The 27,840-nt window shown below is 50.1% G+C and overlaps 1 protein-coding gene across 2 annotated transcripts in view; it reads right to left on the bottom strand.

Annotated features, from left to right (window-relative positions):
- The window catches only part of CPT1A (carnitine palmitoyltransferase 1A), an 85,900-nt gene that overhangs the window by 44,771 nt on the left and 13,289 nt on the right, over positions 1-27,840 (bottom strand). For both annotated transcript variants that reach the window (XM_033207455.1, XM_033207454.1), the window contains exons 2-5: positions 15,407-15,560; positions 12,524-12,663; positions 7,283-7,454; positions 3,850-3,951 (exon numbers count right to left, since the gene is read on the bottom strand). In XM_033207455.1, the coding sequence (XP_033063346.1) occupies positions 3,850-3,951; positions 7,283-7,454; positions 12,524-12,663; positions 15,407-15,547 (555 nt within the window). In that variant the 5' untranslated portion in view covers positions 15,548-15,560. The remainder of the gene's footprint in view (positions 1-3,849; positions 3,952-7,282; positions 7,455-12,523; positions 12,664-15,406; positions 15,561-27,840) is intronic.

The following is a 27,840-nucleotide window of genomic DNA, read 5'->3' as shown; positions in this document are numbered from 1 at the left end:
GCAGGATGGGAAGGAGGGGCTGGAATAGGTCCCAGAACCAGGCCAAGGCCAGGGCCTCAGGTGCAGGGTTTTCAGCCCCCACCCCACCTCATCCTTTTACATGTGTTACTTTGGTTGAACAAATGCTCAGAGATGGAAACACAGAGAGCAATTGTTTAAAAAGACACTCAAAAGCTTCTGCTACACACCTAAGCAAGCTCTTACAGAAAGTGACACTGGTCAGGTGCGGTAGTTCACACCTGTAATCCCAGAACTTTGAGAGGCTGACATGTGAAGAGTGCTTGAGCCCAAGCAATCTTGACCAGTTCAAGACCAGCCTGGGCAACAGAGTGAGACCCCGTCTCTGCAAAAAAAAAAATACAAAAATTAGCTGGGCGTGGTGGCCCATGTCTGTGGTCCCAGCTACTTGGAAGGCTGCGTTGGGAGGATCACTTGGGCCTAGGAGTTCAAAGCTGCAGTGAGCCATGATCACACCACTGCATTCCAGCCTGGGCGAGATGCTGTCTCCCCCAACAACAGCAACAAAAAGCAAAACTGTTGCTAACCCCACAATTTGCCATGAAATATTTTAATCCAACAAGTTGTCTGCTGTAAAAACCAAAGTCTTGGTGAAACAGTAATCTCTCTAGGGTCGCTCCCTGTACGTTGGGAAGTAAGACCCCACTCCCTTACAAGGGCCAGCTGTGGCCAGGTACGGTGGCTCATGACTGTAACCCCAGCACTTTGGGAGGCTGAATCAGGAGGACTGTTTGAGCCCAGGAGTTCAAGACCAGTCTGGGCAACATGGCAAGACCCCATCTCTACAAAAAAATATTTGCAGGCATAGTGGTGCATACCTGTGGCCCCAACTACTTGGGAGGCTAAGGCAGGAGGATCACTTGGGCCAGGAATTCAAGGCTGCAGTGAGCTAGGACGGTGTCACTGCATTCCAGCCCGGGCAAGAGAGTGAGACTCTGTCTCCCACAGAAAGGGCGTGGGACAGTTGTCAAGCATATTGAGGCTTATTCAAAGTAAAATGCCTGTGAATGAGACAGAAAATCATGCCCTGAATGAGCTGAAGTGGAACCCTGAGCTATGCAACACAGACAGAGGTCACTGAAGGTCAAGCATCTCACCCTCACCCCACCCTGCCAGTGGAACAGGGGCCGTTGTCAGCCCTGATTCACAAGTGTGGGTACAGAAGAGGAGAGATGGGGTAGGCCAGCCACAGTGGCTTGTGCCTGTAATTCCAGCACTTTGGGAGGCCGAGGTGGGCAGATCACTTGAGGTCAGGAGTTTTGAGACCAGCCTGGCCAACATAGTGAAATCCTGTCTCTACTAAAAATACAAAAATAAGCCAGGTGTAGTGGCACACACCTGTAATTCCAGCTACTCAGGTGACTGAGGCAGGAGAATTGTTTGAACCTGGGAGATGGAGGCTGCAGTGAGCTGAGATCACGCCACTGCACCCTAACCCGGGCGACAGAGCAAAAAAAAAAAAAAAAGAGCAGAGATGGGAAGAAACTTACCAAGGCTAACAGGGACTCAATAACCAAGGCTGGATTCAAACCCTCAGGGACTCAGTAACCAATCCTGGATTCAAACCCTTACCCCGAGAAGTTTCTGCTTATTATAGTTTTAAAAATGGGGTCCCAGGATGTGCAAAAACAAAAGCACCCATGCACTGCTGGTTAGAATGCAAAATGGTGGAGCTGCGTGAGGGTCTGGTGGTTCCTCAAAGAGTTACCACGGAATTCCCACGACCCAGCAATTCTGCCCCTGGCTATGTCCCCAACAGCGGGTGAACAGGTCAATACACTGTGGTCCTTCCATACGACGGAATATTATTCAGTCACAAAAACAGATGAAGTTCATCCACGCTACAACACAGGTGAACCTTAATGACCTGCCAGTCACAAAAGGCCACATGATTCCATTTATGTGAAATGTCCAGAACAGGTAAATCCATAGAGACAAACAGGAGATTCGTGGTTCCGAGGGGCTGGGAGAGGGAGGTAGAAGGACAGGGAGTGACTGCTTAGTGGCTATGAGCCTCTGGGTGATGAAAGGTCCTGGAATGAGACAGCAGTGAGGGCTGCGTGACATTATAAATATACTTAATGCCCCTGAACTGTACACTTGAAAATGGTTAAAACAGTACGATTCATGTTGTGTACATTTTACCATAATTTTTTCAAAAAGAAAGAGATGGAACTGCTCCCTCCCCTTTTGTTCAATTAAAGAAAAAAAAAAAAAGACCAAAGCAGGTAGATCACTTGAGCCCAAGAATTCAACACCAGCCTGGACAAGATAGTGAAACTCCCTCTCCACAAAAAAACAAAAACAAAAAAAAATAGGGCCAGGCATGGTGGCTCAAGCCTATAATCCCAGCACTTTGGGAGGCCAAGGCAGGGGGATCACAAGGTCAGGAGCTCGAGACCATCCTGGCTAACATGGTGAAACCCCGTCTCTACTAAAAATGCAAAAAAATTAGCCCGGCGTGGTGGCGGGCACCTGTAGTCCCAGCTACTCGGGAGGCTGAGGCAGGAGAATGGCGTGAACCCAGGAGGCGGAGCTTGCAGTGAGCCAGGATCACACCACTGCACTCCAGCCTGGGTGACAGAGTAAGACTCCATCTCAAAAAAAAAAAAAAAAAAATTGCCATGTGTGGTGGCATGCACCTGTAGTCTCAGCTACTCAGGAGGCTGAAGTGGGAGGATCATTTGAGCCCAGGAGGTCAAGGCTGCAGTGAGCCAAGATCGCGCCACTGCACTCTAGCCTGGGCAACAGAGCAAGACCCTGTCTCAAAAAAAAAAAAAAAAAAGAAAAAGAAATGAGTAGTTTTGAGGATGAAATGACAGGCTTTCTAGGTAGTGCCTTGCCCCTAGGGGCCTGGCTTTGAAGTGGGCCTGGGGTGTCAAGAAAAAACCTGTCTTCAGACCGGCTGGAGGCTGACAATCACCCCACCCTCAACTGGAGGACCCTCACCAATCAGATCAAAAACATTCACCACCCAGCAACAGATGAATGGATGAATAAAATATGGTCTAGCCGTACAATGGAATACTATTCAGCCGTAAGAAAGAAGGAAATTCTGACACAGGCTGCTATGTGGATGAACCTTGAAGACGTTATGCTGAGTGAGAGAAGCTAGTCACAGAAGGACAAATATGATATGATGCCACTTATATGAGGTCCCTCAGATTGGCAAATCCACAGAGACAGAAAGTAGAATAGAAGTTACTAGGTGAGGGGAGGGAAGAATGGGGAGTGACTGCAATTATTTAATACAATGTTGTATTTAGCAATTATGTAAAATAGCAAAAACTGGCCAGGCGCAGTGGCTCACGCCTGTAATCCCAGAACTTTGGGAGGCTGAGGTGGGTGGATCACTTGAGGTCAGGAGTTCGAGACCAGCCTGGCCAACATGGCAAAACCCCATCTCTACTAAAAATACAAAAATTGGCTGGGCATGGTGGCGGGTGCCTGTAATCCCAGCTACTCGGGCGGCTGGGACAGGAGAATCACTTGAACCCAGGAGGTGGGGGTTGCAGTGAGCTGAGATTGCACCATTGCATTCCAGCCTGGATGACAGAGGGAGAGTTCATCACAAAAAAATAAAATAAAATAAAGCTTTAAAAAATGCACCAAGCAGCTTCTCTATGAAACTTAAAACTTTTAAAAAAACACCTAAGATGCAGCAGTGATACATTGGAAAAAAAAAAAAAAGACTTCCTATGAGAACCCTACCAGGCACACCACTGACGGCTACTTGAGTCAAATGACGGTGACCTAGTTCATCATAATTAAGACCTAAGCCTTAATCCACAGATGGCTGACATTTCAGTGTGAGGCCTAAGCCACACCTACCCTGTTCACAGTGTCTTTGACAGCCGGGACCGGCAGGCGAGGCAGCGATGTCTGGAAGCTGTACAACATGGGTTTTCGGCCTGAAAAGATCTTGACCATACCCTGAAGAGAGAGAATTATATTTTCAGTCTCCTGCCATACCACCCTAAACGCACCTGTTCTTGTCTGATCTCAGAAGCTAAGCAGGGTCGGGCCTGGTTAGTACTTGGATGCGAGAATTACAATTTCAAAGACAAGTCTATGTTAAAGATCCAAAGTCACCTTGCCAGTGTGCACAACGTGTCAACCACTTACTGATTTTCTGTGTCGATTTATTTTTCATCTGGTCCATCTTTTACCCGCCCCATACTTACAGGTTCTAGCAAACAAGCATATAACCCCGCCCTCCATGCCAATAAAAACCTGGGCAACATGGCAAAACCCCATCTCTACAAAAAAAATACAAAAAATTAGCCAGGTGTGGTGGCATGTGCTTGTTGTCCCAGCTACTTGGGAGGCTGAGGTGAAAGGATTGATTGAGCCTGGGAGGGTGATGCTGCAGTGAGCCGTGATCACCCCACTGCACTCCAGCCTGGGCGACACAGTGAGACCCTATGTTAAAAAGCAAAACAAAAACAAACAAACACACCACGTGGAATCAAAGCCAAGCCTGACGGAGGCCGTGAGATGTCGCTGCCAGCATCGTGACTGGCCAGGACCCAAACTGTGCTTCTGTACCTAGGGTGAGTCTCACCCCACCTCCTTCTGCAAGGCCCTTAGTTTAGGGATGGGCTCCAGGCTCTAGGAACAGTGAGGAGGATCAACGTGCCTGACCCTGAGCCAAGCTGAGGGGAAGCAGTATCTTTCCTTCAGTCATTGCCAAGCCTCCCAGAGGGCACATTTGTGGCCCTTGATTTTAGGCTGGATGATCAAGTCTGTATAATAACCAGTCACCTCAATGCCGACCAAAACAAAGGCAGTCCTCGGGCCCAGGTGGGGAGTCCTGGTACCGCAGGGCGTTGGGACTCAGCTGAACCTCAGCTGCGAACCCACCGGAGGGAGTGCCCTTTAGCTTGCTTTGCCAAGCGTGGGAACCACCCCTGAGTCTCTTCTAGGTGTTAAATGCTGCTTCTCTAGAAATCAGAAACTTTATATCCAAATGGCAGAAAACTGATTTGAGAGAAAAAATTGGTTTGACTGGGTGCGGTAGCTCACGCCTGTAATCCCAGTACTTTGGGAGGCTGAGGAGGACGGATTGTTTGAGCCCAAGAACTCGAGATCACCTGGCCAACATGGCGAAACCCTGTCTCTATTAAAAATACAAAAAAATTATCTGGGCGTGGTGGTGTGTGCCTGTGGTCCCAGCTACTGTGGAGGCTGAGGTGAGAGAATCGCTTGAGCCCGGAGGGGTGGAGGTTGTAATGAGCCGAGAATGCACCACTGCACTCCAGCCTAGGTGACAGAGCAAGCTGCTGTCTCAAAAAAAAAACCAAAAAAAATGTGTTTGGCAAGAGTGGAGTCCCGGTGTGTGGTGGGCACTGCGGTGACTCCCACACTTCTCTCACAAGGCTCCCCAGAGGCTGGGACAGCAGCCCAGTCCAGGCAGGCACCACTGTGGGGCTACCCAGAGGCAACTGAGCAGAATGGCCCCGGGGCCAAGGTCAGGGCAGAGAGAAAACCAAAGCAGACCCACGGCTTCGCAGACCCATGGAGCAGCCTCCTTCGAGAAAGATTCTGCAGAAAATTTTCTCATGATTACCTGCTCCATTAGAACCATTTAGGCCACTTGGCAAGACAGGGGTGAATAAAGCAGATGTTTCTTTACACATGTCCAGCCCCAAAAACCCAGGATGGGCTTGAGGTGCCGAGCAAAGCCCAAGGCCCAGGGCCATGACTACAATGGGCAGATGGTACACGGGGCACATGCCCACCTGCAGGGGGTCACAGCGGCCCCAGCCCCCAGACGGAGGCCTCGAAAGTCCAGAGATGATGCCCATCTTGGAGGGTTTATTTTCAGAAAAACTAAGCCTATAATTTTTTTTTTTTTTTTTTGAGACAGGGTCTGGCTCTGTTGCCTAGGCTGGACGCAACCACAGCTCACTGCAGCCTTGACCTCCTGGGCTCAAGCAATCCTCCCACCTTGGCCTCTTGAGTAGCTAGGATCACAGGCATGCACCACCATGCCTGGCTAATTTGCCTGGCTAATTTTTGTATTTTTAGTAGAGATGGAGTTTCGCCATGTTCCCCAGGCTGGTCTCAAACTCCTGAGCTCAGGTGGTTCACCGGGCTTGGCCTCCAAAAGTGCTGGGATTACAGCCATGAGCGACCGTGCCCAGTTCCCACAAAAACATTTAAATTGAGCCCGGGTTTGATGGCTCACGCCTGTAATCCCAACACTTTGGGAGGTTGAGGTGGGCAGATCACTTGAGCTCAAGAGTTTGAGACCAGCCTGGCCAACGAAACCCCGTCTCTATTAAAAATACAAAAATTAGCCAGCCATGGTGGTGTGTGCCTATAGTCCCAGCTACTCAGGAGGCTGAGGTGGGAAAATCACTTGAGCCTAGGAAGTCGAGGCTGCAGTGAGCTGTGATCGTGCCACTGCACTCCAACCTGGGCAATGGAGCAAGACCCTGTCTCAAAAAGAAAAAAAAAAAAAAAAAAGCTGGGTGCGGTGGTTCACACCTGTAATCCCAGCACTTTGAGAGGCCAAGGCAGGATCACCTGATGTCAGGAGTTAAGACCAGCCTGACCGACATGGTAAAACCCTGTCTCTACTAAAAATACAAAATTAGCCAGGCGTGGTGGTGCATGCCTGTAATCCCAGCACCTTGGGAGGCTGAGGCAGAAGAACTGCTTGAATCTGGGAGGCAGAGTTTACAGTGAGCTGAGATCGCACCATTGCACTCCAGCCTGGGCAACAAGAGTGAAACTCCAATCCAAAAAAATAAAAATAAAATAAAATAAAAATAAAAAAGAAAAACATTTAAATCATGAAATTTGGACAAGCATCCACATATATGGCAAAGCCATTACCTTAAATAAAGGACCCTTGGGCTAAGGGCCAAGGCAAGCTGGGGGAACATTCCAGAAGCAAAGTCCGAGTCACGGGAGCCTGTCCGAGGGGTCAGCTAAGGTAACCATTTAATGCCTGACAACAAGTGAGTCAAGAACGCTACAAAGAACCGGATGGACAGCACTTTTATTTGATGAATGACCTTAACTACAAACCCAGCAGACCTCAATAAGACACGCTGCAGATCTCACTAACGTCGGGAAAGAGAAGCACTCTTCGGCCCTTGCTTTTGTGTCATGGTGACTGAAACCTCTCCAGCCATTCAAGGTTGAGGCCCAGGTCACCAACCAAGCATCGAGGGAGAAAAGGTCCCGGGGTGTCCTTCTTCCCAAAGGCCAAATCGTCCACCCCCACTCCACTGCCAGAGGGATGCACAATTACCATCCAGATCTTGGTGGCGCGACTCATCTTGCCGTGCTCAGCGAACATCCACCCATGGTAGGACAGCAGCACCTTCAGGGAGTAGCGCATGGTGACAATGAGGGCCACCCACAGCCCAGTGCCAAACAGCACACCGCTGACCACGTTCTTCATCTGGCTGGACATGCAGTCACTGCGGAGACAGACCCAGACAAGGGAGGCTGTGTGTGAGGTCGCACGGTGCCACCAAACGCCACTGGTGACGCCATAGACACCACGTGCTTCAGGGTCCAGCAGCCTGCCCCACGTAGAGCCGGGAAAGTCAGAGGGAGAGCACTTGCAAGAACTGAGCTCTTAAAACTCTCATGGGCTCTCTCCTCTTCGCCCCAAAACCAATCACGCCGAAAGTAGCTGGCAGACCCGGGTACCCGGGGCAGGCCTGTCTGCTCTCTTCCCAGAGGTCCCTTCAGCCTGATCTGCTCTGGTGGCCTTGAAACCAACCAGGGCCAATTTGTGTCATCTGGAAAAAGACACAGCTTCCTCCAGGACCTCAAGACCAACAGCAAGGGGGATGCTGTGAGGCCAGGACCTGGCCACCGTGAGAGCCATGCCCTGCAGACTTGCGCCTCCCCGGCAGGTGAGCAAGAGATTCTGGGCCACTTTCTTCAGCTCTTTATGAATTTTTTTCTCCCAAACTTACTTTTAGATGTAATCGTAATCTCAAATTATTTTGTTACAACTATTACCTCCAGTATTTATATCAAAAGAGCTTGTTTTTGACTTAGGAGTACTTAACACGAATAAAGAAATAGACTGTGTAAAACGGTCATGTAAATATTTAACTTAAATACAGGAAATGTTTTTGTTTGTGAAGGAAGGTAGTATATATTATGGTAAAGATGGGACTTTAAAAATGAGACAAAATGCAGCTTTTTTTTTTTTTTTTTTTGAGACAGAGTCTCGCTCTGTTGCCCAGGCTGGAGTGCAGTGGTGATCTTGGCTCACTGCAACCTCCGCCTCCCAGGTTCAAGCAATTTTCCCATCTCAGCCTCCCGAATAGCTGGGATTACAGGTGTGTACCACCACATCCAACTAATTTTTGTATTTTTGTAGAGATGGGGGTCTTGCCATGTTGCCCAGGCTGGTCTCGAACTCCTGACCTCAGGTGATCCACCTGCCTTGGCCTCCCAAAGTGCTGGGATTATAGGTGTGCCACTGTGCCTGGCCAGAAATGCAGCTATTTTGTGGTTTGTTTTAGTTTTGGTAACTGCAAAGTATTTTTTAAATAAAAACTAAGCATGCTTCAAATGATTAAAACACCAATATATATAACCTAAAGGTATGCCCAATATTTGAAAAGCACTAATTTGGCCAGGTGCAGTGGCTCAAGTCTATAATCCCAGCACTTTGGGAGGCCGAGATGGGTGGATCACTCGAGTCCAGGAGTTCGAGACCAGCCTGGGCAACATGGCAAAACCACATCAATATAAAAATAAAACGTAAAAAAGAAAATAAACTAATTCAAAATAAGAAATAAAAAAAACAAAACCACGAATTGAACACTGCATAATATTTAAGTGGACAAAAACAAACTGTCTTCAAGGTTACATACTCTTGCTCCAAAATGTGTATCTTTCTATAACCCATGAAATCTAGCACTGGAGTTTAACTGTAGTCTCTTTTTCAAACCTATATGCTCTTTTCTGGCCAGCTAACCTATCAGCAAACTTGGGTTTAGGGATTTCAGAAGCCATCTTTTAGATAATCTACATTTTAGATTACTGAAAGAAAAAGACCTCTATACTTACTTGATTTGCAAAAATAAAAATACTTTAGCATAAACAAATAAATGACACATTCAAGATTTTTAAAAATATAGACATATAGGCACTTAGATAAAAAAACGTTAGCAAAAAGCTTTCTTTGAAAGGACATGCTCCTTATAAGGCTGTCAGGGACAGACTCAGAGACAAACCCCACATAACACGTATGACTCCACATTTTTATTCTTTATTCTTTTTTTTTTTTTTTAAGAGATAGGGTCTCACTATGTTGCTCAGGCTGGTCTTGAACTCCTGGGCTCAAGCAATCCTCCTGCCTCGGCCTCCCAAAGTGCTGGGATTACAGGTCACTGCGCCCAGCCTGACTCCAGTTTTGAAGGCAGCAGCCCAGAGATACTGCAAGTTCCCTCCAGGACAGCAGCTCTGGAATGGCCCACGAGGCTGGAAGACGCTGGCCCTTAACCCGGCCTTTCTAAATTTAGGCCAGGGATGGCCTAGTTTACCAAAATAGGTTTAAGAGGTACAAAGAAACAGATCTTACAGAGACCCAGATTATTAAGGGCTTTAAACAGTCAACACTTCTAAATATAATCCAGTTTTAAGAGAAGGCCTACACTAGAGAGTAAATTAAAGACCTGGCCTGGGTGCAGTGGCTCACGTCTGTAATACCAGCACTTTGGGAGGACGAGGCGAGTGGATCACTTGAGATCAAGAGTTCAAGACCAGCCTGGCCAACAAGGCAAAACCCCATCTCTACCAAAAGTACAAAAATTGGTTGGGCATGGTGGCGTGTGTCTGCAGTCCCAGGTACTCAAGAGGCTGAGGCAAGAATCACTTGAACCCGGGAGGTGGAGGTTGCAGTGAGCCGAGATCGCGCCACGGCACTCCAGCCTGGGGGACAGAGTGAGACTCCATCTCAAAAAGGAAAAAAAAAGATCTTCATTAACCCCACGAGAGAATGAAAAGTATGAAGGAACAGCTCCACACACAAGGCTGGGAGGCAGCTATCCATTGCAGGCCTGCGGGTTCTGGGACCTCAAGGAAGAGAGCAGCCAGGCCTGCCCTGAGTGCCCAGGTCTGCCAACTGCTTTCTGAGTGACAGCAGTGACAGTAGTCCCCAGACAAGGAACCTGGCAGGCATCCCAGCCAGGCATGCTTCTGCTAAAATGACTGGGAACTTTTATTCTGTCTCTTGCAGACACTTATAGAGGCCTGAGCCAGCGTTCCTGAGCTACCTCAAGGTTGCAAGCAACTCAGCTGGATGCTCAATGACTCTGGAGGGTCCAGGGGCTTCCTGGAGAAGGAACAGGATGTGAAGGGGTCCTCTGCAGACCCTTTGCAAAAAGAGGCAGGAATCAGGGTACCTGCTCAAGCTGTCATCAGGAGATTCAGACCATTAATCTGCTTAATCTTTTATTTCTAGTCAGCAGAATCAAGGCTGGGCACGGTGGTTCACACCTGTAATCCCAGCACTTTGGGAGGTCGAGGCGGGTGGACCATTTGAGGTCAATAATTGAGATCAGCCTGGCCAACATGGTGAAACCTCATCTCTACAAAAAATACAAAAATTAGCCAGGCATGGTGGTGGGCCCCTGTAATCCCAGCTACTCAGGAGGCTGAGGCAGGAGAATTGCTTGAACCCAGGAGGTGGAGGTTGCAGTGAGCCGAGATAGCATCGTCACACTCTAGCCTGGGCAATGGAGCAAAAACTCCATCTCAACAACAACAACAAAAAATCAAATTCAGCCGTTAACTGTGAGTGAGTTTTCGTTTATGTCCCTTTTTCTGCCAGTTTATTTTCTTATTTCTTTCTGATTGAACAATATTTACATGCAAACAACCCGCAAGGCGTGACTATGAAGATCCAGAGCTTTGATATTTAGCTTAGCCCTGACCTGGCATTGTGCCTTCCACCTGCAACTCCTGGCCCCAAAACAAAGCCCAGTTATGAGGAGTTGGCGGCTATTATTGACCTCAGGTGATCCACCTGCCTCAGCCTCCCAAAGTCTTGGGATTACAGGTGTGAACCACCGTGCCCCAATGGCAAAAATGCCGTTGGTGTAAACAAGCAGCACAGAAATCGAATAAAACGCCTGGCACGGGCCAGCAGAGACACTTTCAAGGCACCATGGAGCTTTCAGACCGGAAAGGAAAACGTGTGTCCAAGTGCAAGGGTCACAGCTGCACGAGGAAGCTGAGTTGCCCCGCGTTCCACCGTCTCGACGTTCAAATGGCGATAAAGCAGTTCACATGCATTTGTCTCACGGAAGCTTCTGGGGCAGGGGGTGGGGGGACCTCAGTGCTACACTGAAGAAAGCACAGATTTCAGAGCTGGCGCAGAGCTGGGTTTGAATTCCAGCTTCCCCGCTCCCTCTTCCTGTGACTTGGGCAGACGCCTGCATCTGTCTGAAAGCTTCCTCACTGGTGAAAGGGATCCTAATGAGAGGTCACTGCAGTGCAGGGCCTGACCTTCCTAGATGGGAGTCTGGGCCATCTCCAGAACTGGATGGAATAACAGGCATCACAGGTGTGCAATAAACACGCGCTATCAACAGGCGGCAGGTGGTTGGAAAAAAAATAAAATGAACATGTGCTGAATGTTATCTAAGGTGTCTCGGGGCCTTATCTCTTGGTAGCAAGAGATAAGCCCCAGGAAAATCCAAAACCCTAGGGGTGGGAGTGACAGGGGGTCCCCTGGAGATTTTTCTTTTTTTTTTGAGACGGAGTCTCGCTCTGTTGCCCAGGCTGGGGTGCCATGGCCGGATCTCAGCTCACTGCAAGCTCCGCCTCCCGGGTTTATGCCATTCTCCTGCCTCAGCCTCCCGAGTAGCTGGAACTACAGGCGCCCGCCACCTCGCCCGGCTAGTTTTTTGTATTTTTAATAGAGATGGGGTTTCACCGTGTTAGCCAGGATGGTCTTGATCTCCTGACCTCATGATCTGCCCATCTCGGCCTCCCAAAGTGCTGGGATTACAGGCTTGAGCCACTGCGCCCGGCCCCCCTGGACATTTCTAAACCACCCTGACAGAAAGCTAAGTGGGGGAGGTCCCTGCAGAGGACCGCAGGGCAGTCCGTTCAAGGGTCACAGAACTCTGGGATGAACAGACTCCAAGTGCAAAGAAATCACTACATGGTGAATCAGCCCCTTGAGCAGAAATTCCGTTTCGGAGCCCCACTGGCCGGGCTACGGGCACTGTCACTATTGGCCAAACCCTCGGGCCCTGACACCTTCCAAGGGGTGCCCCAGGGCCACTACCACTCTTCTCACCCTGGTCTTCGGAGGAAAGGCCGCAGGGGACCGCAAACTCCTAGAGGGACCTTAGCACCACCCAGGAGGCGGGAAGAAAGCCGACATGAGGACAGAATCAGGAGCTTCACATTGAATTCAGAACAGTGACAATCATCACATTTGAAGAGACGTAAAAACAGCAATAAAATTGGTAACTTCCCAGACAATCGGAGATTTCGCAGGATGACTTACGTCGTTTCCAGGGTCCGATTGATTTTTGCAATTATTCCTAACGAGGGGTCGATCTTGGCGTACATTGTTGTCATCACGCCCACCACCACGATAAGCCAGCTGGAGGGGCTCGCCGGGTACACGCCAGTGATGATACCGTTCTAAAGACAGACACACGGGCCGTGAGCGGTGTCCTCCCACAACCCACAGGACAACGGCGTTTCATGGCCCCCGGCAACAGGACTGCCGGGATGGCAGGCAGTGAGAAGAGGGTGTCGGCAGCGACCCCACTAGCTGGGACTCTCCCCAGAGTTTACAGCCTGCGGTGGTTCCAGTTTCCTCCCTTCCACTACCTCTGAACCAAAACCCACCCTGAAAGCTTCCCCAAGAGTGGACACCCCAGGACATGAGAATCAGCCCAGGCACTAGTTTAGCTGGTGAAGGATGTCACTGAGCCACCATGATGTCCTGTCCCCAGCCTGCTACTGTCTAGAACGCCCTGAGACCCCAGCTCCAAAACCGCCCCTCTTGCCGCCCCCATGTCAGAAGGCTGCTTAACCTTGAAGATTTCATGGGAGGCCTCACTCCATGTCGAGAAGTTGCTGTAAAATACTCCAGCCAAAAAAAACCAAAAAGGATTCTAACAAATGAAATTGGCAAAATTGTTGAACAAGGAAGGGAACAGTGGGGATGTGTAATCAGTCCTCTTCACTCTTGTGTATGTTTGACAACTCCAATTAAACAACATTCTTACTAAACCATCCTAATAAGATATTGATTTGACCAAGATAATGGATTAAAAATGACCAAAGCAGGCCAGGTGAGGCGGCTCATGCCTGTAACCCCAGCACTTTGGGAGGCTGAGGCGGGCAGATCACTTGAGGTGAAGAGTTTGAAACCAGCCTGGCCAACATGGTGAAATACTGTCTCTACTAAAAATACAAAAACTTAGCCAGGTGTGGTGGCGGGCGCCTATAGTCCCAGCTACTCAGGAGGCTGAAGCAGAAGAATCGCTTGAGCCTGGGAGGCGGAGGTTGTAGTGAGCCAAGGTCGTGCCATTGCACTCCAGCCCGGGCAACAGAGTGAGGCTCTGTCTCAAAAAAAAAAAAAAAAAAAAATTAGGCGGGCATGGTGGTGTGCACCTATGATCTCAGCTACTTGGGAGGATGAGACAGGAGGATTGCCTGAGCCCAGTGAGGCTACAGGGAGCCGTGATCACACCGCTGCACTCCACCCTGGGCAACAGAGCAAGACCTTATCTCAAAAAAAAAAAAAAAAAAAAAAAGAGGGAAGAGGGGAGGGGAGGGGACGGGGAGAACAACATTCCCACTGGGTTGAATATGATGGCCAAGCCACTGCATCTGAGTTTCTACTTTCCCACATTCCAAGGTGAAAAAGAGCAGCCCTCGGCGAGCCGAGCTAGTGCCTCGGTGACATCTCGGATGTCGCCTTGGTGGGTTATTTCTATGGGCCCAAGAATCCACAGGCTGAGCCCCAGGGACACCTGTGCAGCTGTGCTGGCTCCCAGGGGCTCGCCCACCTCCCCACTGTCCCTGCTGCCACCTACTCTTGAGCTTAGGGCTTTCCCAGTGGCCCACTTCAGTGCCACCCTCAGAGGAGGAGCACTGGGAAGTCCACAAACTGAACTGAGCTCCCGCTCGGGCTGGCGGGGGTCGGCGGGGGCGTCCACTTTCGACTTGATGAACTTTCATCTAGTTTGCGTGTTTTCAAACATGCACTTATGCCTTCTATGATGTTTAAAATAAATTAAAATACATGGAAAAACAAGACACTTACTTAAAAAAGAACAGAGTTCCACTTCTTTAGATAAACAGAATTGAGAACATGTGGACTCAACTGTATTTGAACTTATGTGAAGAGTTGTTTTTTTTTTTTTTTTTTGAGACAGAGTCTCGCTCTGTCGCCCAGGCTGGAGTGCAGTGGCGCGATCTCAGTTCACTGCAAGCTCCGCCTCCCGGGTTCAGGCCATTCTCCTGCCTCAGCCTCCCAAGTAACTGGGACTACAGGCGCCGCCACCACGCCCAGCTAATTTTTTGTATTTTTTAGTAGAGACGGGGTTTCACCATGTTAGCCAGGATGGTCTCGATCTCCTGACCTTGTGATCCACCCGCCTTGGCCTCCCAAAGTGCTGGGATTACAGGTGTGAGCCACCGCCCCCGGCCCTTATGTGGAGAGTTTCTAGTGTGTGAATGTTTTATCAACAAAGTAATTATTACATCTACTTGCTGAAGTTTGGAAAAAAAAATTTTTTTTTGAGACAAAGTCTCGCTCTGTTGCCCAGGCTGGAGTGTGGTGGCTCAATCATGGTTCACCGCAGTCTCTGCCTCTCAGGTTCAAGCGAGCCTCCCATCTCAGCCTCCTGAGTAGCTAGGACTACAGGTGCATGCCAACGCACCTGCCTAATTTTTGTATTTTTTGTAGAGATGGGGTTTTGTCGTGTCACCCAGGCTGGTCTTAAACTCCTGAGCTCAAGCGATCCGCCCACCTCAGCTTCCCAAAATGCAGGGATTACAGGTGTGAGCCACTGCACCTGGCCCGGAAAAAATCCTTTCTGAACACGGTGTAAAGGATTCTGACTCAGACAGAAGATGTGAATTCTAGTCTTTACTCTGCCTTCTATTAAGTAGGTCGCTGGCCCTGTGAGCCTCACTTTCCCGGCCTGCTTTAGAGCATGCCGACTCCCTTTACCTGCCTAACGGAGCTGCTCCAAGCATCCAGTGAGCTAAAGTCTGTGTGACGGTGTCCCCAAGCCTTAAGTACCGTGGAAATAGGTAAGTGACATGCAATCGCCAGTCTGAAACGCGTAGACCTCAATCGCTGCAAGAGCCCCGTTCTTAGACAGTAAAAGGCACACTGTGTAGATTTCAACACATCTCAGCAAACCTTGAATCGGATGAACTTCTTCTTCCAGGAATGAAGTCCAGAGAGATAGATTTGTCTAAGAGCTTCATGGCTCAGCCGCAGGTCAATGCCATCCGGAGTGACCGTGAACTGAAAGGCCACAGCTTGGTGAGCTTCTGCCATCTTCAGGAATTATCTGGAAGGAGAAGGAGAAAATGTAACACATTTTCTGGGACCAGATACCAAAAAACCCCCATACAGAAGTGCCATTCCTTCTGAACTTAAGTTCTTCCTCCCCACTTAACAGCATCCAGGCCCGTGGTACCCCAACCCTGGCCCTGGACGTCCCCCGGAACCACGCCTCCAAGCCAGCATCCAGGCCCGTGGTACCCCAACCCTGGCCCTGGACGTCCCCCGGAACCACGCCTCCAAGCCAGCATCCAGGTCCGTGGTACCCCAACCCTGGACCTGGACGTGCCCTGGAACCACGCCTCCAAGCCAGCATCCAGGCCCGTGGTACCCCAACCTCTGGCCCTGGATGTCCCCTGGAACCACGCCTCCAAGTCAGCATCCAGGCTCGTGGTACCCCAACCCTGGCCCCGGACGTCCCCTGGAACCACGCCTCCAAGCCAGCATCCAGGCCCGTGGTACCCCAACCTGGCCCTGGACGTCCCCCGGAACCACGCCTCCAAGCCAGCATCCAGGTCCGTGGTACCCCAACCTGGACCTGGACGTGCCCTGGAACCACGCCTCCAAGCCAGCATCCAGGCCCGTGGTACCCCAACCTCTGGCCCTGGATGTCCCCTGGAACCACGCCTCCAAGTCAGCATCCAGGCTCGTGGTACCCCAACCCTGGCCCCGGACGTCCCCTGGAACCACACCTCCAAGTCAGCATCCAGGACACACCTGCTGACGCAAAGCCCATGGCGCTTCAGCAACTCGCACAGCACAGACAAATCTCAATCTTACAGCCAGGCCCTTGGAGGCTGGCATTAGAAGAGGCCCAGAGTGTCCACGAAGGAGTCCACGAAGGAGCCCACGACAGCCGGAGACCCTGAACTTCGAGCACAGATCAATCCCAAATGCCTCTGCCTCTAGTGTCTATGTGGCTGCTCTTTTGAGAAACTGTTCTAGGGTTTCAGAGAGACCCACGGAGACTCCATGAGTCACATGTGCAGACGCCTCAAGAATGGGTGCTCGTGGACAGAGCAAGCCTTCTTCCTCGGAGGCAGCGGCTGAAGCAGAACCTGCCTTGGTGGCCCACGGGCTCAACAGATCCCGGGGCGCTGTATCCCAGACGCAAGCACAGCCCCTGGGGACAGCATCCCCTGCCTGGCTGCAGAAAACTGCTTCTGGATCTGCTACATTCTTCCCATCCCCTTCATCCTGGCTCCCGCTGCCTTCCTTCAGGCTCCTTGGCACAGCTGCTCAGCACAGCACAGCCCCCATCCCTTCCTGGACCGCCAGGGCGGTGGCTCCTGCCCTTCTCACTGTGCCGCCTCCACCTCCTCCCAAGCTGCCTGCCACAAAGTACTAAATGGATAAAAGAGAAGCTAAGAGGAAAAAACTATCAAGGACCATAATAAAAATCCAAAAACTCGCGTGTGTATATGTGTGTGTGGTATGTGTATGTGTATGTGGTGTGTGTGGTGTCTGTGTGGTATGTGTGTGTATGTGTGTGGTGTGTGTGGGCATGTGTGTGGTATGTGTATGTGGTGTATGTGTGTGGCATGTGTGTGCATGTGTGGTGTGTGTGTGGTGTATGTGTGTATGTGTGTGTTGTGTGAGGGTGTGTGGTGTGTGTGGGCGTGTGTGTGGTTGTGTGTGGTGTGTGTGGTTGTGTGTGTATGGTGTGTGTGTGTGGTTGTGTGTGGGGGTGGGGGTGTGTGTGTGGTTGTGTGTGTATGGTGTGTGTGTGGTTGTGTGTATGGTGTGTGTGTGTGGGTGGGTGTGTGGTTGTGTGTGGGGGTGGGTGTGTGTGTGGGGGTGCATGTGTGTGTGGTTGTGTGTGTACGGTGTGTGTGTGTGGTTGTGTATATGGTGTGTGTGTGTGGGTGGGTGTGCGTGTTCTCATCACAGGATGATTTTTCTGTTTTCGCCCACTGATGCCCTCTGAGGACAAGCTCAAAATCAGTGGCTATCACCATTTCGAAGATCCCCTGTTACAGAAATCAGCCTGGCTCAGTCCTCCACCAGTCAAAACACGAACCATCCACTGACAGGCCCTGGAAAGGCACCCGACTTCACACATCTGTCCACATTACAAATATTTGTTGACTGCCTCCAATGTACCTGCCGAGGAGAGGAGCTGGACACCAGCAGAAAAGGCCCCTCTGCCCTCCCACGGCTTAGACCGGGCTAACAAGCAATGCATGAGCAGTGCTCTGGTGCAGGAAGGGGAGGTGCCAAGGGGACCTCTCAGGAGACAGTGAAGCCAGGAGAAGGAGTGACCATGGGAAGAGCAGGCAAGAGCTGGAGGCAGGAAGGGCAGGAGGCTGGGGTCAAGGGCAGGTGGCTGGGGTCAAGGACAGGGTGTCTGGGGTCAGTGGCAGGACAGCTGAGGTCAAGGGCAGGCCAGTTGGGATCAAGGGCAGGGTATTGGGTCAAAAGCAGGTGTCTGGGGTCAAAGGCAGGGTAGCTGGGGTCAAGGGCAGGGTGTCTGAGTTCAAGGGCAGGTGGCCAAGCTTGGAGAGGAAGGCAGAGGCAGCCGGTGGGAGGTGGCAGGTTTTTGTGCTAGCAATGGAGAAGCATCCAAGGGCCCAGAGAAAAGGGAACCTGCCACTATTTCTGTTCTAAAGACCACCCTGGCTGCTGTATGGAGCATGGATGGGGAAGCAGGACCAGTAAGAAGCTGAGGCTGTCTTCCATTAAGGTGCCCGGGACTGGCCCAGTCTGTCAGTGACAGGGACAGTGACAGCGTGGACAATGACCCACACAAGACAGTCTGCAGAGGCACCCTGAGCTGCACGTGCTGGTGAAACGGGCTCTCAGGCTCCTGACTTGAGCCACCCACTCAGTGAAGCCAGGTACTGACATGGGACAGTCTCAGGGAGGGAAGGAGGCAGGCTGGGGTGGAAGCTGAGAATTCATGCCTGGACCTGCCACATGTGAAATGTCGCCAGGACATCCGAGTGGAGATGCCACATACTGCCAGAGTGAGGGAGGAGCTGGGCCGGACGACATGCCCGAGAGGTATCAGCACAGATCCTGCGAGCTCTGCCTCAATGACTCTGAAAGAGTAATTTGGCAAAACTACATTCCACTAGCTATAACCTTAGCTTAGAGCAATTTGCAAAGCAATCAACAATATGTATGGGCCAGGAATGATGGCTCACACCTGTAATCCCAACACTTTGGGAGGCTGAGGTGGGAGGATCGCTTGAGGCCAGGAACTCAAGACCAGCCAGGGCAACGTGGCGAAACTCCATCTCTCTAACAAATAAAAAATTGGCCAGGTGTGGTGGCACGGGCCTGTAGTCCCAGCTACTTGGGAAGCTGAGGCGGAAGGATCCCTTGAGCTCAGGAGGTAGAGGCTGCAGTGAGCCATGATCACACCATTGTACTCTAGCCGGGACAACAGAGTGAGACCCTATCTCAACAACAACAACAACAACAACAACAAAACAGTATTTACATACTATTTAGTAGGCATGCACCCAACTCCCATGGCCTGGTCAGTTTTAAAGGAATGGATCCCATTTTTGAAAGCATCAAGATCACCAAGCAGATGTTTGCCACGGGCTGAAGAGGGCATCAAAGCAAGCAGCTCTGAACCATTTCTCAAAAAGCCATCTAAGCAGCTGTAAGACTCCCCTGGAGTCTCAAGATTAACTTTTTTTTTTTTTTTTGAGACGAAGTCTCACTCTGTCGCCCAGGCTGCAGTGCAGTGGCTCCATCTCAGCTCACTGTAACCTCCACCTTCTGGGTTCAAGCGATTCTCATGCTTCGGCCTCCCGAGTAGCTGGGCTTACAAGCACCTGCCCGCATGCCTGGCTAATTTTTTCCATTTTTAGTGGAGACGGGGTTTCCCCATGTTGGCCAAGCTGGTCCCAAACTGCTGAGTTCAAATGATCTGCCCACCTTGGCCTCCCAAAGTGCTGCGATGACGCCTGTGAGCCACCGCGCCCGGCCTCAAGGTTAACTCTTAGCCCCCTTCCCCATCAAAGCCTTGGCAGTAACCATGAGGCAGTCATCCCAGAAGAGGACCCTGTCAAATAAAGTGATGTGACTGGCCCCTCTGCATGACCGATAAGATCTCCTGGCTTCATACAGAACACAAAGGCACTACTCAAGGCAGCGGATTAAATATAGTGTCTGTAGCCAAGTCTCTCCAAAGGTATGTATCCGACGCTTGCTCAGAAATCTAACCTCTGATAGGAAGAGTCAGACTGGAGGTAATGACAGTGTCCTTTCCAGGAGTGAGACGCCCTTGCAGAGTGATCTGAGTTTAATGAAGGACTTGTTTATTTTGACTCGTTCAGGGTAACCCTGAGTCCTAACTGCCCCTAAGGTGCACAATTTGTTTTTCTACTTCTGCAGGAGCTGAGATGGGCTGTCCTGACCCAGCCTCTCCCTCTTTGAGTCATGAACAGAAAAGAGTGAACCCAACAAGGGCCAGAGGAGCTCCCTGTGCAAATCTAATGAGCGCAAATCCCACCCTGGGTTCCGGCCGGAATCAGTGGCCTTATGTTTAAAAACACTGCTATAGCTGCACCTACAGCAGTCCCCGCTCAGCTACAGTTTGCATCTTTGTTTATTTGCTGTTTGTTTGAGACAGGGTCTTGCTGTGTTGCCCAGGCTGGAGTGCAGTGGCACAATCATGGCTCACTGCAGCCTCTACTCCCTGAGCTCAGGTGATTCTCCCACCTCAGCCTCCTGAGGAGCTGGGACTACAGGCATGCACCACCATGCTCAGCTAATTGATGTATTTTTTTGTAGAGACAGGGTTTCACCACCCTGCCCAGACTGGTCTCGAACTCCTGGACTCAAGCGATCCACCTGTCTCCGCCTCCAAAAGTACTGGGATTATAGGCGTGAGCCACCCTGCCTGGTGATGGTGCTTTTTGAAGTCTCAGTTATCCATGGTCAACCACCATCTGAAAATATTAGATGGAAAACTCCAGGCTGGGCCTGGTGGCTCATGCCTGTAATTCCAGCACTTTGGGAGGCCCAGGCAGGTGGATCGCTTGAGGTTAGGGGTTTGAGGCCAGCCTGGCCAACATGGCAAAACTGTCTTGACTAAAAATACAAAAATTAGCTGGGCATGGTGGTGCATGCCTATAATCCCAGCTACTCGGGAGGCTGAGGCAGGAGAATTGCCTGAACCCGGGAGGCAGAGGTTGCAGTGAGCTGAGATTGCACCACTGCACAACAGCCTGGGGGACAGAGTGAGACTCCACCTCAAAAAAGAAAAAAAATCATCGTTTTAGATTGTGCATCACTCTGAGCAATATGATGCAAGCGCCCACCGTTCCTCTCCCTCCTGCCTGGGATGTGAATCACCCCTTTACCCAGGCTATCCATGCTGCCAACACTCCCTGCCTGTTACTACACAGGAAAAACCTCATATACACATCTGTCCCCTGGCATCTAAGGGGAACTAGTTGCAGGACCCCCATGCATACCAAAATCTATGAGTGTGCAGTCCCTTATAGAAAACAGTGTAGTATTTGCACATAACCCACACACATCCTCCTGTGTACTTCTTTTTTTTTTTTTTTTGAGACAGTCTCGCTCTGTCCCCCAGGCTGGAGTTCAGTGGCATGATCTCAGCTCACTGCAACCTCCGCCTCCCGGGTTCAAGTGATTCTCCTGCCTTAACCTCTGGAGTAGCAGGGACTACAGGCATGTGCCACCACGTCTGGCTAATTTTTGTATTTTTTTTTTATTTTATTATTTTTGAGATGGAGTTCTGCTCTTGTTGCCCAGGCTGGAGTGCGATGGCATGGTCTCGGCTCACTGCACCCTCTGCCTCCTGGGTTCAAGTGATTCTCCTGCCTCAGCCCCCCGAGTAGCTGGGATTACAGGCATGTGCCACCATGACCGGCTAATTTTTGTATTTTTAGTAGAGACAGGGTTTCACTACATTGGCCAGGCTGGTCTTGAACTCCTGACCTCAGGTGATCCACCCGCCTCGGCCTCCCAAAGTGCTGGGATTACAGGTGTGAGTCACCGAGCCCGGCCTTAATTTTTGTATTCTGAGTAGAGATCTGGTTTCACCACATTGGCCAGGCTGGTCTCAAACTCCTGACTTCAGGTGATCCACCCACCTCGGCCTCCCAAAGTGCTCAGATTACAGGTGTGAGCCACCACGCCCAACCCTCCTGTATACTTTAAATCATCTCTAGGTTACTTACAATAATGAATACAATGTAAATGCTATGTAAACAGTTGTTATGCTGTATTTTTACATTTTGTATTTTTTCTGTTACTATCTAGCTTTCTTCTTTTTCCACAAATATTTTCAATCCTTAGTTGGCTAAATCCACAGAAGCAGAACCTGAGGATACAAAGCTGATTGTATAGGTTTGGTACTGTCCACAGATTCAGGCATCCATAAGGGGTCTTGGAATGTATCCCCCAAGGATAAGGGGAGGCCACTGTAAGTGTAACACTGCCTCCTGTGGCCAACAGGGAGTACAGATCTAAACCACAGGAAGACACCACTTCACACTCAGGAGGATGGCTAGGATCACAAAGATGGATGATATCAAGTGTTGGTGAGGATGTGGAGAAACCAGAATTCTCATGGATGGCTGGTCAAATGGTGCAGCCACATTGGCAAACAGTCTGTCCGTTCCTCAAAAGCTTAAATACAGAGTTGCTGGTCTGGCACTGTGGCTCACACGTGCAATCCCAGCTCTTTAGTAGGCCAAAGCAGAAAGATGGCTTTAGGCCAGGAGTTCCAGACCAGCCTGTGCAACGTGGCAAGACCCTGTCTCTATATAATAAACAAAAATTTAAAAAATTAAAAATTGGGCCAGGTGCAGTGGCTCACGCCTGTAGACCCAGCACTTCATGAGGCCAAGACAGGAGGACTGCTTTGGCTCAGGAGTTCCAGAACAGCCTGGGGAACGAGGCAAGACCTCATCTCTATTAAAAATCAAAGAAATTATCCAGGCATGGTGGTGCATCGCTGTAACCCTAGCAATTTGGGAGCCTGAGGCAGGAGGATTGCTTGAGCCCAGGAGGTGGAGGCTTCAGTGAGCTGTGATTGCACCACTGCACTCCAGCCTGGGCAACAGAGGAGATCTTGTCTTTAAAAAAAAAAAATTGTATAAAAATAGACTTACCATATGACCCAGCAATTCCATTCTTACATATATACCCAAGAGAACTGAAAACATGTCCATACAAAAGCCTGCACACGAACACTCACGTTATTCATGATAGCCAGAAAGTGGCAATACGTTCTGCTGATGAATGAATAAATATAATGTGGTCCAATCATACGGTGGAATAGTATTCAGCAATGAAAAGGAATGGACCTCTGACACCTGCTGCAACATGGATGGGCCCTGAAGACGTGATGCTGAGTGAAAGAAGTCACACAGAAGGTCATATATTGCTCATTCTGTTTATTCTAAATGTCTGGAACAGGCAAGTCTACAGAGACAGAAAGTACACTAGTGGTTGCCAGGGGCTTGGAGCAGATGGGAAGATAGGGAGGTAATGGGTAAGGAGGGGGGGTATCTTCTTAGGGTGATGAAAACATTCCAAAATTGATTGTGGTGATAGTTGCACAACTCTGTGAATATACTAAAAACCACTGAAAGCCCAGGCATCATGGCAAAACCCTGTCTCTGCAAAAACTACAAAAATCAGCTGGGTGTGGTGATGTGTGCCTATAGTCCCAGCTACTAGGGAGGCTGAGGTGGAAGGATCACTTGAGCCTGGGAGGTCAAAGCTGCAGTGAGCCGTGACTGCAGCACTGCATTTTAGCCTGAGCAATAGAGCAAAACCCTGTCTAAAAAAAACACAAAAACAAAAAAACAAACAAACTCATCGAAGTGTACACTTTAGATGGCTGAATTTTATGGTATATGAATATCTCAATAAAGCTGTTACCAAAAAATACTGTCTCAAGAAGTATTGTCTATTTAATGTCTATATACTTAACCATTCTCTCCTCAGATATATAATAGTGGGGGTGGATATGTTATTCTTGTCTTCCATATCCCGTCCACCATAGTGCTCTGGCCACATTAAGGACGCATTCAGCAGCTATAAAAAAGAATGAAATTGGCTGGGCATGGTGGCTCATGCCTGTAATCCCAGCACTTTGGGAGGCAGAGGTGGGAGGATCATCTGAGGAAGGGAGTTCGAGACCAGCCTGAGCAACATGGAGAAACCCCATCTCTCCTAAAAAATACAAAATTAACTGAGTGTGGTGGTGCACGCCTGTAATCTCAGCTACTTGGGAGGCTGAGGCAAGAGAATCACTTGAACCCGGGAGGCAGAGGTTGTGGTGAGCCGAGATCACGCCATTGCACTCTAGCCTGGGCAACAAGAGTGAAACTTTGTCTCAAAAAAAAAAAAAAGAAAAGAAAAGAAAAAAAAGAAATCATGTCTCTTACAGTAATACGGATGCAACTGGAAGGCTTTATCCTAAGTGAACTCACTCAGAAACAGAAAACCAAATACTGCATGTTCTCACCTATAAGTTGGAGTTAAACAATGGGTACCCATGCACATAAAGACGGAAGTAACAGGCCAGCTACGATGACTCACGCCGGTAATCCCAGCACTTTGGGAGGCCGAGGCAGGTAGATCACCTGAGGTCAGGAGTTTGAGACCAGCCTGGCCAACATGGTGAAACCCCATCTCTACTAAAAATGCCAAAAATTGGCCGGGCACAGTGGCTCACGCCTGTAATCCCAGCACTTTGGGAGGCCGAGATGGGCGGGTCAGGAGATCGAGACCATCCTGGCTAACACGGTGAAACCCTGTCTCTACTAAAAATACAAAAAATTGGCCGGGCATGGTGGCGGGTGCCTGTAGTTCCAGCTACTCGGGAGGTTGAGGCAGGAGAATGGCGTGAACCCAGGAGGCGGAGCTTGCAGTGAGCTGAGATCGCACCACTGCACTCCTGGGGGACAGAGCAAGACTCCGTCTCAAAAACAAACAAACAATACCAAAAATTAGCCTGGCATGGTGGCAGGCATCTGTAATCCCAGCTACTTGGGAAGCTGAGGCAGGAGAATCGCTTGAACCTGGGAGGTGGAGGTTGCAGTGAGCTGAGATCGGGCCACTGCACTCCAGCCTGGGAGACAGCAAGACTCCGTTTCAAAAAAAAAAAAGAAAAACAAAGGTGGAAATAATGAGACTGGAGATTCCAAGAGGGAAGGGAGGAAGCGGGGCAAGGGCTGAAAAATTACCTGTCAGGTACAATGCTCACTCTCTTCCCTTTCATCGAGGGCACTCTGGGTACACCGGAAGCCCAACACCCACCAGTATGCAAAATACCATGTAACAAACAGGCATGTGTACCCCCGAATCTAAAATTAAATTAAATTTTAAAAAAGACTCATTCAAAACAACTGTTACCTCATGGCATTAAGGAATTTCTGTTAATTATCTTTTAGGTATTACAAGATATTGTGGTTATGTTTTTTAAGAGACAGAGTCTCGCTCTGCTGCCCAGGCTAGAGTGCAGTGGCACAGTCACAGCTCACTGCAGCTCTGGGTTCAAGCAATCCTCCTGCCTCAGCCTCCTGAGTAGCTGAGACTGTGGGTGTGAGCCATGGCACTCAGGCAGTGGTTATTTTTTAAAAACTTTCCCATCTTTTATCGATAGGAACTAACATAATGATACATGCAATTTTATCTTTTTTTTTTTTTTTTGAGACTCTTAGGTCTCGCTCTGTCACCCAGGCTGGAATGCAGTAGCACTATCTAGGCTCACTTTAACCTCTGCCTTCCGGGTTCAAGTAATTCTCCTGCCTCAGCCTCCCCAGTAGCTGAGACTACAGATGCCCAACACTGCACACAGCTGATCTTTGTATTTTTAATAGAGCCCAGGTTTCACCATGTTGGCCAGGCTGGTCTTGAACTCCTGACCTCAGGTGATCTGCCCACCTCGGCCACCCAAAGTGCTGTAAGCCACTGTGCCCAGCCTAATTTTATCTTTTATCATGTCTGAGACTTGCTTCAAAATCACTTGGGGTGGGATGAACGGAGGGACGGGTATGAAGGAGCCACGCGTGAGAACCGGTGAAGGGCAGGGCCGCCCGAGCCCGGTAGACAAGTCTCTCTTCTATGCACGTTCGCGATCTCCTGATGTTTTAGAATGTGTTGAATGAAATGAAACACTTGTCCACTGCAATCGGAGCTCAGAAATCTCACGTTTGGAGAGCTCCTCAGATACTCCAAGTGCCCCAGGTGCCCACCTCCCAGGAAGGGAAGCACATACTTCTCACCCCATAGCCCACCCAATACAACACGGCTGGTGGCAGAGAAATGGCATAACCCATCCAGCGCCAGAGAAGATGAAACCAGGAGGAGCAAAGGTTTCCGGGGCCAGAGTGTGTGGAAACGTGGCCATGCCCAAGCCCCCTTACTCCATCCCCACTACCCACAACCTGGAAATAGCTGAACAATCACCACCTGCTTGCCCAACCCAACAGGGTTTTTATGACCCTGGAATAAAAAGGAAGAAAAAGGAAAAGCAGGGCCTCCCCGCAGTGCCCCCCTCCCCCAGTACCCACCTCCCCCTAGTGCCTGCGCCCCCTGCTTCACCGAGCCCGTCTTTTCCAGGTGCTTCCTCTTCAGGCAGGAGGCCACGCTCCTGGCCCATGCAGGGACTTCACGTCTCCCCAGAAAGAGGGCACACCTGTTCCCTGGCTTTCACGCAGCTGGGGGTGGGTGCAGAACGGCAGCTTCTCCCACCTCTGAGTCACCGGAAACAAAGCTGGGGGACTGCACAAGACGCAGCCGCCATGGCTTCATGGAGGCCAACCGACCCTGGTGAGAGCCACGCAGCTCCTGGGCCAGCCTTACTCACTCCAGACGTGGGGCAGAGGGTTCCTAATGTCTCTAAAACTGAGGAACTCATAAGAATGATAACCAGATAAAGCCATTCACACTGCACCCCCCTTCCCTCCCTGGCCCTGGAGGGTAGAGGGTACCAGACCAGAGTCTGAGAGTGGTCAGCACGTTTCCTGCCTTGACGTACCCCTGCACTGAAAGTCAACCTGAGGCCAGGTGCGGTGGCTTGGGCCTGTAATCCCAGCACTTTGGGAAGCCCAGGTGGGAGGATCACTGGAGGTCAGGAGTTCAAGACCAGCCTGACCAACATGGTGAAACCCTGTCACTACTAAAAATACAAAAATTAGCCGGATCTGGTGGTGCGTGCCTGTATTCCCGGCCAATTGGGAGGCTGAGGCAGGAGAATCGCTTGAACTCGGGAGGCAGAGGTTGCAGTGAGCCGAGATCAGGCCATGCACTCCTGGGTGAGAGAGTGAGGCTCCGTCAAAAAAAAAAAAAAAAAAAAAAAAAAAGCAAGGCAATCTGGCCCTCAGCATGCCTTTCTATAACATACTTAGCGCAAACGGGATCCCTCAAAGTAAATCGGGTCTGCGGCCTCACCGCACTGGCATAAACAGGACTGGGACCACAGGTGGCTAACCTCACCTTCCTGGAAACAGAGCAGCCAGCTGAGGCAGATGAGCAGCTGAGACTGGGACAGGCAGACCACAAGCCCAGGGCCAGGGGCGCAGAGCTCTTCCGAGGGCTTGGGGCTCAGGGAGAAGGAGTGGGGGTGAGGAGGGGGTGAAGAAGGCCAGTCACTGATGAATTCCTGGACCTCAGATAAGCCTCACAAAAACTTTGGAAGGCCAAGACGGGCAGATCGCTTTGAGCCCAGGAGTTTGAGACCAGCCTGAGCAACATGGCAAAACCTCATCTCTACTAAAAATACAAAAATAAACCAGGCGTGGTGGTGAGCACCTGTAGTCCCAGCTACTTGGGAGGCTAGGGCAAGGCTCACCTAAGCCTGGGAGGTTGAGGCTACAGTGAGCCATGATCACACCATTCCAGCCTGGGCGACAGAATGAGATCTTGTCTCAAAACAAACACACACACATGCCCCAGTGAACTTTACTATATTATACAGCAAGATTGTTTTCTATCTTAAATGCTTTAAATCATAAGATACTGCAAACACGCAGGCAAGCAGAGAATAACACCTGTGTACCCTCCCGGAATGAACAAATTTAACATTTTGCTGTATTGATTTAGAATGTCCTCCCCAACCTCCCGACACCAGTTTGTTTGTTTATTTCTGTTTTTGTAGAGATGGGATCTCACTATGTTGCCCAGGCTGGTCTTGAACTCCTGGACTCAAGCAGTCCTCCCTCCTTGGCCTCCCAAACTGCTGAGATTACAGGCGCCCAGCCCTGCAAAAATTTCTAAGATGCAATAGATACAACCTCCTCTCCCTGTCCCCAGAATGCGGGGCTCATCTTTCCCTACATATG

This window comes from Trachypithecus francoisi, unplaced genomic scaffold, assembly GCF_009764315.1.
Source record: "Trachypithecus francoisi isolate TF-2019V2 unplaced genomic scaffold, Tfra_2.0 Lachesis_group8, whole genome shotgun sequence".
Classification (NCBI taxonomy): domain Eukaryota; kingdom Metazoa; phylum Chordata; class Mammalia; order Primates; family Cercopithecidae; genus Trachypithecus; species Trachypithecus francoisi.
Note: the sequence above shows the minus strand (reverse complement) of the source record. Positions and strands in the feature narration are given on the sequence as shown.